Source organism: Nicotiana sylvestris, chromosome 5, assembly GCF_000393655.2.
Source record: "Nicotiana sylvestris chromosome 5, ASM39365v2, whole genome shotgun sequence".
Taxonomy (NCBI): Eukaryota; Viridiplantae; Streptophyta; class Magnoliopsida; order Solanales; family Solanaceae; genus Nicotiana; species Nicotiana sylvestris.
In genome coordinates this window covers 516040-527978 of record NC_091061.1, presented here as the reverse complement: position 1 = coordinate 527978, position 11939 = coordinate 516040, and the positions used below count along the sequence as shown (strand labels likewise).

The following is an 11939-nucleotide window of genomic DNA, read 5'->3' as shown; positions in this document are numbered from 1 at the left end:
TGCGGCTCCGCACCTGTGGTCCCACACTCGCAGGTGCGGTTATGACAGAAAACTAACTGAAGCTGCAACTCCAAAATCCTTCCGTCAACCATCCGAAATCATCCCGAGGCCCCTGGAACCTCAACCAAAGACACCAACAAGTCTAATACCACTGTCCAAACTTATACCAATCCTTAAAACACCTAAAAAATATCGAAAACGACGAATCAACCACAGATTCAAGCCTAAAAATTCCAACACTCTATAAATACGCTTTCGATTAAAAAGTCTATCAAACCTCGTCCGAATGACCTGAAATTTTGCACACACGTTACATTCAATACTACGAAGCTACTCCAACTTCCCGAATTCTATTCCAACCCTCAGATCAAAATCTCACTATCGAACCAAAAAACTTCAAATTCGACTTTTCGGCATTTCAATCCTAAATTAGCTACAAACCTCCAAAATACAATCTGAATATGCTCTTAAACCCGAAATCACCCCACGGAGCTAACGAAATCATCGGAATTCCATTCCGAGGTCGTCTTTACACTGTTCCGACTACGGTCAACTTTTCAATACTTAAACTCTCGTCTAGGGACTAAGTGTCCCAGAACTCTCCGAAACTCAAAATCGAACGTCCCATAAATTCAAAATATCATAAATAAACACGGGGGAAGCAGGTAATAGGGGATCAGGGCGTTAATTCTTAAGACGACCGGCCGGGTCGTCACAGTGAAATAGGGGATTACAGCTAAACATATTTTTTGTATTCAAGTGTATTCGACTGTATTCATGGCGTGAAACATGGGATTACAAGTGGACAAATTATTGTATTCAACTTTATTCACGACGTAAAATAGGGGATTACATTATTTTTAAATGAAAAGTGAATCAATTAACATAATATACTTCTAATATAACACAACAAACTCAATTATAACACACAAATTTTGTATTTCTAGTTATAAAAAAGATTCTCAACCGAAAAACACCCCAAAACATAGCAATCTTTAGAGAAATTATATAATACATCTGGTTATAAAAGAGATTCTCAACCGAAAAACACCCCAAAACATAGCAATCTTTAGAGAAATTATATAATACATCTGAATACATAAATTATATTAATTAAAAAATATATATGAATGCATTCATGGAATATAGCGAGACAGTGAATACAATGAAATACATGGAATACAGCGAGATATACTGAAATACAATGAAAAAAAAGAAAATGAATACAACGAAATACATGGAAATACAGCGAGATACATTGAAATACACTTAAAAAAAAGATAATAGAATTTTCAAGTTGCTCAACCCCAAACTCCGTCGTCTTTTTTCAAGAATAACCCTAATGTCGTCTCGTCAAGAGGGCCGCGATTCTGACTCAAAACGTCATTGCTCCCGTTACTGTAATACTATTCCGATTATAGAAAGCAAAGTTATGCGAGAACAAACCAATCGACAGAATTGCAAATTGCAGATCACATCTAACCTTTTATTCAAAACCGCCACACAACAACCAAATTGCAGCTTTGCAGAGAATTTCTTAAATCCAAAGCAAAACTTCCCCTAATAACTCATCTGTGTGTTAATTGTGTGTGAAAATAAAATGCACGGAAGACCACGCAAAGCTCCAACAACAGAAGAGCAACAAGATTCTGCTATCAAAGCTTCCAAATTATGTTTTCTCCAATCCCAATTTCTCCAATTCCATAGGATATTCGTCGCTGATGGTAGTGGAGGCGGAGAAGCTTTCTAGGAAGAAGAATGATCGACGGAGGAACTGATGAGAGAGAATCCATGAATTTGTATTCATGGAAAAAACCGGCGTTGAGAGAGAGGGTGGAGAAAAATATGAAAGAATGAGAGAGAAAGCTTATTTTATGGCTTAAGGGTAGGAGGTAACCATAAATAAATATTTGGCTATAAAAAATCAAAAGGTAGCTATGAAATATAATTTTTTAAAAGAGTATTTATTTAAAATAAATAAGGTATCAACCTTTGTTATAGGAGGTAACTAATCTTACTTTTTATATTTTAAATATATATTTTTATTAGGCCCACAGGCCGGCCCAGCCCAGCCTCAGTCAAGCCTCCATGGCCACGGACTTATTCGGGCTAGGCTTAAAGCCTCGTTTTTAAATGGGCTTCAAAAATTCTAATCCAACCCTGCTAAATCACGGGTTGGGCTGGTCCTACGGGCCAAACCTATATTGATGACTCTAGAAAGTATCTCAAATTCACTCTACTATTATAATATACAAATTAAACTAATATCTTAGGTGTTTAATCAAATAATTCACTCTATAGTTCACTGGTATAGAGTGCATTTGATATGAGCTAGATTCATGACCTAAAGCTGGAGGTGCAATCGTCGTCAGGAACTACTTTAGGAGCTAGCTCAGCAAATCAAAGTTACGATATATATTCATCTTTATCTCCTTTAAACAAAATAACTCGGCCTCTTCAAGTTTGTTCACATTGTCGTTAAAGGAGGGTTGAGTAAAACTTGTCAATTCATGATAAATTCTCATAATACAGGTAGTTAAATATAGTGAAAAATGAAAGAAAAAAAAATCCATATACGTAATATTTACTATTTGAATAGAAGTTTTAGTTAGAGAACTTCTAATATTATTATTATTATTGTTGCTATTATTTATATATATATGTAACTCATTTTTTCACTTGTATTTATTTTTATGATGATGAAATGAATGAGCTTAAATGGATTAGTGAAAATTCATGTAACCGACTCCAATTTGCTTAGATTTAGGCGTATTGTTATTATTGTTATTATATACTTTTAACCAAACAAGTCTCATCGCATATTGTTATGAGTAAGAGAATGTTAACGTCATGATCGTCATCTTTTGGCACCCAATAATAACAAATTAAACAAAAGGAGGTTTTGGCTCAATCAAATTTAACAAACAAGTGGTTAGTAGTATAAGTAACATCTCAATTTTCCTTAATCCAACTTTGTTGATATTTGATAATGAGAGAGTATAAGACAAGAGCGTAGCGTTGTGAAGAGCATTTTTCTCTTTCTGTTTTGTGTATGGAGGTGTGTGTCGGTGTAATCTACTCATGTTTTAAACATAAAAGGAGCTAGGAGTACTTTTTTTTTTTATTTATATAACAAAATTTAATGCCTAAATTACAGTTAGTAATTTAGAAAATGCACATCCAATTAAACACTTGTATGTGATATTTAACAGTTTCTTGCAGTGTTGATTGTTACATGACTTCAATATTCAGCAGTTTGTAATTTCTTTAACGCAATATTTGTTTTTGAGTAATGATTTCTTTAGTCATGTGCATCCAAACTGTTTGTAATAAAAAAATGCTTAATTATAGTTTATTCAATGAGTCTATTTTGTTAAGATGTATTACAGTTAACAATTCTAGTAAATAAATATTACCTATTTCTCCTTTTTATTAATTAGTTATCAAAGAATCAAGTAATTCAAAAGAAAAACCTTCAATATATATGCTTGTACACTACAAAAATAGCACCACACACATGAAATGGAGAAAGAATATAAGTATGTCTTAGCTGAAACATATACTGATTTAACCATCATTTGTACATTCATAGCCAGAATGAGATTAATTGTTACTCCATAATATAAAGTAATAGTAACAATTAAAATATAATTTTATTTAAAGTAAAAATACAATATAGTACGTAGTTAAAAACACACGATCGATATTCCAAATAACCTACAGGGTTTCGTTACATTTCTTGGCGAGTGCTCAAGCTTCATGGAGTGTGTCTTGGACGCACCCTCACTGTGAGTGGGTTGACCATTTCACAGGAAAGCCTAAGTACCTCAGACAAGTCAACAGTTTTGGTTTCATCAGTAGGTCCAAATTGGAACTCCTGCAAAAGCGATGCTACCCAAAAAGTGACAGTAGTCAAGCCGAGTGTCTTTCCTGGACAAGCTCGCCTTCCAGAGCCAAATGGAGCCAGTCTCAAGTCAGACCCCAACACCGAGAAATCCACAAGCTCGGACTCGGACTCGTTCATGAACCTCTCGGGCTTAAACTCAAGTGGATCCGTCCAAACCTCCTCACTCCTCGTGATGGCCCACATGTTCACCATGGCTGTGGTGCCTGCAGGCACGTGATATCCGTCCACTATCACGTGCTTTATAGCTAGGCGGGCCCATGACAACAGTGGGCCCGGAGGGTGCAATCTAAGTACTTCTTTCACTACGGCTGGCAGATAAACCATGTTCGTTACATCGGACTCCATGATTGGACGACATGATCTTCCAACAATCCTGTCCAACTCCTCTTGTACCTTTGACTGAACATCAGGATGAAGTACCATCCGTGCTAGTATCCACTCTATTAATACTGCCACTGTGTCGCTCCCTCTAAATATCATCTCCTACAGATCATGCACCAACATGAAATTAGGAAGGGAGACAGAATTGCAAGTGGGTTTTAGGCTTTCATGGCTTTTTACACCATGAATTCAAGAAAATGTCTTTTTTAGATCCTTTACTTGTAAAAAATAGATCTCCTATGTGTGAGAGAGATGAGGTCAACTACTAATGATGATTGAAATTTATTTCGAAATTCATTTCTACAAGTTTATTTTAAGAATCCAATTTACTCCCCCTTAAAAAATGAAAGGAAGAAGAGAGAAAGCAGTTGCTTCATACTAATAGGCTGTTTCGCCAAATTATCCCTGGCCAAAAGCACTCTTTTTCCAAAAAAAAAAAAAAAGTAGTAGTAGTTTTTTTTAAAGGTTAAAGTATTTGGCCAAGTTTTAAAAAGAAAAAACAGTGTTTTTGAGAAACAAAAAAAAAGTAATTTCTTCCAAAAGTACTTTTGAAAAAAATATACTTAAACCACTTTTTAGAAGTTTAGTCAAATATTAATTGTCGCTCAAAAATATTTTTTTAATTAATTAATTAAACACAAACTGTTTCTTACCAAATAAATTAATTTTTAAAAAAGCACTTTTAAGAAAACGTACTTCTTAAAATAAAATAAACTGATTTTAGAAGTTTGGCCAAACCGGCTATAAATTAAGAAAGCAAAGAAATGGACTGACCAGTGACTATCTCGCTAAGGGAGAACAAAATTAATATTGGTTATGCTTGTTTTCATATATAAATATATATGGTTGCTTACCCAGAGTACGGCAATCATATCAGAGTCTGATAATCTTTCGGAGTCCGGAAGTGAGAGCAAAACATCCACAAAATCACGGTGACCGTTGCTAGGTTGAGCCCGGTGCTCGTCGATGATCTTTCCCACAAACTGGTTTACTTTAGGCACGAGCCGTGAGCACCTGAGCTGTATTTTCTGCGGGTCAAATTCAGCTAACCAAGGGAGGTGATCCGACCAATTGAGCATTCCCAAAAGCTCATAACCTTCATCTACTAACTCGCTCAGCTCTTCGTTACAGTCATCCAGGAGACTGTAGTTGCGGCCAAAAACAGAACACATCATATTGTTTACAGAAGCCTTTTTCAGAACATCCCTAACCCGTATGTTGTCACGAGAACCGCCACCTTTCAAAATTTCGACCATCTGTTTCACAATTTCGCACCGTTGTGTTTCAGAGGCTTTGATTTGTTTAGGACAAAACAAGTGCGTGGCAGCAATTTTTCTAAGTGTTCGCCAGTAAACCCCGTAAGAAGCAAAACCAATTGATCTGTTGAACATTAGTCTGTAAGCTGACTCGTTTACTGGACGATCAATGAACGCTGAACTGTTCAATATCTCCTTTGCTACCACTGGGTTACACGTTACAATAACTCTGGTTTCACCTAGGCTGAAGGACATGAGACGCTTGGCTTGGCATGATTTTGCTACGGCTGCTATTTTTTGGTGTGCTAAACCAGTCATAAGGTTCATGCTTCCTATAAGAGGAAAACCTCTTGGGCCTGGTATTGGCTTTGGTGCTACAAAATACTTTCTCCATTTGTATTTACCCCAAGCTGGACCACCAGGGTGAGTCCAGTAAATCATGTTCATGACTAACCAGACAAGAAGAAAAACAAGTGCAAAACATATGGAGTTGATGGGGGACGTGAAATATTTGCAATTTGAAGCTAAAGCGAAAACCCAAAGGCTCTCTCTGTCTGTCGTCATTTTTTTTTTGTATTTGAGAGATAGAAGAACTGGGGAAGAAACTTAAATTGGTTTTGGGGTGTGAGATACGAGGCATTGGATGGCTTTATATAGGCAAAAGCTTGAACAATACTTGGGAATAGAAACCCATATGTAACTGAAAAAAATATTTTTAAATTAGTACTAGAATATTTGCCACGTGATGTGCGAATATTGTTAATGGATAATACTACGTGTATTGATGTTGAATTAACACAATGATTAGGTAATAACAATTCGGAATTGTAAAGAAATATAGGAAAATGAAGGGAATATTAAGGAGCTCCGCACGAATGCATGACGATTAACGAAGGTGCATGGAAACAGCAAAGCTACATTATTGGCGCTACCACGTTGTTGAGGTCTTGAGTTCGAGTTCTGGGTATAGAAAAATTCTTGATAGGGAACACTTCCCTCCGAATGGGGTCCTACTCAGCACGAATCCGAATATAATCGGGCTTCAATGTGGTATCGGACACCAGGTGAAAAACCAAATAAACAAAATTAGGCGCTAATAAAATGAGCAGTAATCTAGCTGTAAAGAAAGAATAGCATCTTTCTACACTTTTGGTCTTAAACATGCAATAAAATAGTATCCGTGTGGCTATACAACTTATGAAACTTGTAACCTTAAATATATCATGACATTTTGTGACTATAAAAAATTCTTACTACACGCAAAATGAAAACTTTAAAATTAAAAATTATTCCAAATATTAAAATATGTTATTTTTTTTAACCAAACTAATATGAAATTGAAAGGGAGAGATCATTTAATTATTTACAGCCGCCATTGCACTAGAGAAAATTATCGAATAAATTCTAAATGATGAAACATGTACAGCCAAAACCTCATTAAAAATTATGCTTGATTGAAATAAGATTTAAGGTCCTGCAATGTTGGAAATATTATAAATGCAAAGAAGACTTGGAAATCATTCTTAATGAAATATATAGCCAATGGGAGAGTCAACTTTTCGACTGTAAGATTCGTTAGCTCTTAGGTCATTATTGGACATATGTTAGAGGGAGAAGGAAGCCTCAACTGAACTTATTCGATAAGAAAAAACTCAAGAAAGAAGACTCTTTATTTTATGTATCTTAATTAATTTGACTAAAAAATTCTTGACTCTTACTATCTTAGACTAATAGTGTATATAGCGTATGTACCGGCAGTACTCGCTGAATTTTGTATCTTAAGCATCATGTCATTGTTATAAGAAAGTGTATTTTAAGGTAAAATAAAAATATTGGACTTAAAAACTTATAAATGTAGAAATATGACATTATTTTAATTAATAACAAACTAAAAAAAAGTGCAAGCACATAAATTGTAATGGATAGTGTAGGCATCTAAATTTTATTAGCTAGACTTAAATTCATAGTTATAAATCACTTTTAGGATAATGAACTTGGTACCACGTGTCAAATGACGTGACATGCCAAGTCAAACGGAAGAGTCAATAGGATCATGCCACGTGTTAAATGACAAGGTATGCCAAGTCACATTAAAGGCCAATGAAACTGCGCCACATATGCAAGTGACATGTTCTGGCCAATCAAATGCGGCCTTGTCACACATCAATTTGATTGGTCGGAAATTGTTCTTATCACAACTCTTCCCTCCCACGACTATAAATATGGGTCTATATAACCCGAGAAAGATACCAGAAGTTATAACAAGAAGCAAGAGAGAGCAATTTCTCTACAAGTTTCAAGCAATCAAGTTTAATTTCAAACTCAAGAACGAAGAAGAAATCAAGATTCAAGGAGTACGAGTTCAAATCAAAGTTCTATATTCAAGATCACCGTTCGTGGCAATAACTACATATTCAAGATCAAGCTCAAAGTTTCTTGAATTTATTTATTATTGAAAAGAAGAATCAGAGGATCTAGAGATTGTACGTTCATATTATTTGAAATCAAATACTATGATTGTTGTAATATTTTTCGATCTGATTTTATTTTTTTAACACAATTTATTGTCTACAGATAGAAAAATATTGAACCCCTTCCCCCCCCCCCACACCAAATCCCCCAAACCAAAACCCAGAATGGCATAAAAATAGATTAGATGCGAAGATGGAGTGATAAAATTTAAGGTTCCACCAAACTATATAGAGAACCAGGTTCTCTATTAGTTTCCATAAAAACCACGCACACTGCAGTAAGTAAATGACAAGAGAAATTTTACGTGAAAAATTTCCAGCTCAACGAGATTAAAAACCATGACCTACCCTTTTAGGATTTCAACTTCACTACTGAGCAACTTTAGATTACAACCTATATAACCTAGAAATTAACCTCTTAATCCCTCACTAACTTGTAATACTCTATTACAAGCCATTTTGTAATAACTTTATCACAAAGACTTTACAACTCGACTAACTCTAGCCAAGACACAAACACACGTGTTTATGATTTACAAAGGATTTCCTACACAATGATTTTAAGTAAGCTAAGTAGGAATTACAAATAAGAACTTTTACAAAGTTACAACTCAACTAAGGACATATAATAACTAGATATGGGAACTGGTCCGTAGCAGTGTTGTTCTTTGTTCTTGATGCACTTGAGAATCATTTTCTGGATGATCAATCACTGTGAGAGTGCTTGAGTAAATTCTCTAAGTGTCCAAGTGATTTGTTTTACCTTCCTTGATGTTAATAATACATTTGTGACATCACTTAGAATGATGTAAGCAAGTTACGTAAAAGGCACTCCCCATAAAGTTGATTGTTGCACTGTTTCTGTATTGTAGCGTGTGTAGGCAATAACTTTATAGCTGGGGCAGTTGACTTGTGCAGTTTCCTCGGGAAACGGTAGCTATTTGTTTCCTTTGTTGTTTCTTTAACTCTGAACAGTTGAACTGTGTCTCCAACTGGAGATTTGTTGATCTTAAGGTCTTAAGAATGTGTAACAGGTTCCTTATCTTGTATTTAAAAGTAAGTTTGTTAGATCATCAAAACATAATAGGGGTACACATATAACCTATCAATTTTTCTCTTTTTAATGATGAGAAACTTATAATTCAAGTTTCCCCTAAGAACCAACATTTCTTGTATTCCCCCTGAATCTATTTCCCATCCTGTTCCCCTTGAATTATTTCCCCCCTTTTGGCATCATAAAAAGATTAGCAACAGGCTTTAAGCAAAAAGAAGTCTAGCGAGAGTTAACTCATGCCAATTATGTGTATACAAAATGACTAAAAATAGAGCATAAAAGCAAGGCATATACAACAAAAAGGGAAAAGCTTCCATTATATAATTTGAATTTTAAAATAAGGAGCATATTCAATGTTATTAACAACCATCCACAATTCAAAAAAACAAAAAAAATACCACAAACATCATCAGAAACTAATCATAAGAAACCAAAAATTAAGACTTGACACTGAGGGGATACTGTCTAGGGAGCACTAGAAGGAGAGGGCTTAGAGGCAGAGGCAAGGGTTTGGAGGACTAGATCCATTCGAGCATTCGCTGACATTTGCTCATTGAGCAGTTTCTCTTTCAGGTCCTCCACTTATTTCTTGAGTTCAGCATTCTCCTTGGTCAGATGGGCAACTTCTTCGCTTTGAGAGCTACTAGAACCAGGTGCCTTCTGAAGCTGACTCAACTGGCTCTAAAGAATAGCATTTGTTGCTTTCAACTGCCTCAGCAGCGGCACTGTTCTGAGCGTTGATCAATTGAGAAATGGTAGCAGTGCTTCCAATTCCTCCAGCCCTATCAATGCACTCACATTCTTCGAGAGTGGACTTAGAGAAAGTTTGCTTCTTATAGACCAATTTAGCTTGTCCCAGAGGAACCTTTAAGTACTTAAAAACCTTGGTGAGAAAGAACTCATAAGGCAGCCCATGATTACCATCTTTGAACTCTGCCACTTTCTCTATGTGCTCTATCATGATCCCATGTAGGTTGATGATAGTGAAGTTGTCCAGTGCTTCCATGAGGAATATGTCTGCACGAGAAGTAATGTATCTTCTCTCAACACGAAGGAACAAGACCTTGTTCACCATCTCAAATAGCAATTGGTACACTGGAAGGAGAGCCTTCTTCTGTACCCGTTCCCCTTGCTGAACTACTTTGTCCTTCAGGATAGCATTTTTGAAGTTTTGAGAACAATCTCCCTGAATAGTACACATCCCTTCAGTAAGCACACCCAGAATAGACCCCAACAAAATAGAGTCCATTACCATATCAACTCCATTCACCAGTACGCATATGTGATCATCCTCAACTTTGAAGAAGTCGGCATAGAAACTTTGTACTTCCTACTCATACACTTTTGGAGCATCACTTGTGAACAAATGTGGCCACTGTTGAAACTCAGAATTTTTCAACCAACTATCGCATTCCAACCTCCTCCAAAATGTCAGGGGCAAATATGCAGCCCCATCACACCTTTTGATTCCTCAATTTCGCTTTCCCGGCACTCTAGGATCACCAACTTTGGCCTTTTTGGAGGAACCAGGTTCCTCATCAGTATCAGTTTTTCTTTTAGCAGACTTGTGAACATTCTTTCCCTTTTCATCAGACTTCACAGATATTTCACACAATTCTTCCATTACCCTGCCAGACTCTTCCACCAACTTATCACCAGATTCTTTCACTACATTTTCACTAGAGACAATATCATAAGACTTGTTTAGACTTTCAGCATTCACAGAAGATCCCTTTTTAGGCTTGGGAAGAATATGTTTCTGTGAGCGCTTTCTAGTTAAGGAACCATGTTCCTCATCCGCTTCATCATCCACATTCACAACATGCACTGTCTTCTCACTCACAGTCTTCCCATTTTTTCACAAATTTCCTTCTCCTTAAATTAGCTTGGTTGTTCTTAAGAGCAGACTCAAGAGCCTCCTTCTTTTGCAACCTTGTAGTAGGCCGCTTAGGAGTGGACTCTTGAGCAGCCATTGGTCTATGCCTAGTCAAGCTAGCAATTGGCATATCATCAGAAACCTCTTCACTTTCCCAAATTTATTCTTCAGATTCAGATCTCATCTCAAGCACAACCACATACAAAGGCTCAGTATCAAAATGAGGACAAGGAGCAGGGTCAATACTGACCTGGGGCTCTTGATAGGACCCCTAAGTTGGATCCTCCGAGGAGGGATCAGGTCCTTTATTTGGTACCCCAGTAATATTGTCCTGTGTTGATTGTTCAACAGGCACAAACTCTCTACCCTCTACCACAATCTTAGAATCTTCCCTCTGAGCCTCAGACCCATGCTCCCTTCCTTCGATAATAACCCCTTCATTAGCTATAGATAGCATGTTTTCTATTGCTTCTTTCTTTTGTAACTCTATGGAAAACACATAAGAAGAGGGAGTTGTACTTTTGGGCTCAAGATTAGGAACTGAAGCATTCTCAGAACCAGCAGTTTGGTCTACATTTGAGCCTTCATCCAAAGGAAGATTGGAGATTTCCTAATTTTCCTCTTCGTCAACTGTACCCTTTTCACCCAGTTTTTCCAGCGAGGTAGGAGGAGAGATAGTAGCCACAAACCTTTAAGGAGTCGAGATTTTGTAGCTCTTATGAGAACCCGAACTCGATTGGGTAGGAGAGGAGATTGAGTGTGGGGGTGACTCCGCCCTAGGGTTTTGTCTAGTAGTAGTATGGAGCGAGGAGTCTAACATTAGTGTTTTAACTTGTGAGGACTAAATGGGGTTGTTACTTGAAACACTCGAGGTTTTGTAATTTTCAGCCATGGTGAGAAGTGATGAGTTGAAGAGAACGGATTGGTAGTTTGAAGAGAGAAAGAAGAAGAAAAAGTTTGAAGTTTGAAGTTTGATGTGAAGAGTTGTGACAGT

At 36.6% G+C, this 11939-nt stretch overlaps 1 protein-coding gene across 1 annotated transcript; it reads right to left on the bottom strand.

Moving 5' to 3' along the window:
• Nucleotides 1–3623: 3623 nt before the first annotated feature.
• On the bottom strand, nucleotides 3624–6165 carry LOC104249552 (cytochrome P450 78A3-like). Its single transcript, XM_009805992.2, has 2 exons — nucleotides 5143–6165; nucleotides 3624–4390 (listed from the first exon to the last, which is right to left on the bottom strand). The coding sequence occupies exons 1-2, from the start codon at nucleotides 6106–6108 to the stop codon at nucleotides 3758–3760; spliced, it is 1599 nt and encodes a 532-aa protein (XP_009804294.1). The 5' UTR covers nucleotides 6109–6165; the 3' UTR covers nucleotides 3624–3757.
• Nucleotides 6166–11939: the final 5774 nt, after the last annotated feature.

Bases quoted from the DNA above. Each gene is read 5' to 3' on its own strand.
- LOC104249552 (XM_009805992.2), bottom strand. From the start codon at position 6,108: ATGACGACAGACAGAGAGAGCCTTTGGGTTTTCGCTTTAGCTTCAAAT. The intron at 4,391-5,142 runs GTAAGCAACCAT...CATGATCTGTAG, and splicing joins ATATGATTGCCGTACTCTGG to GAGATGATATTTAGAGGGAG.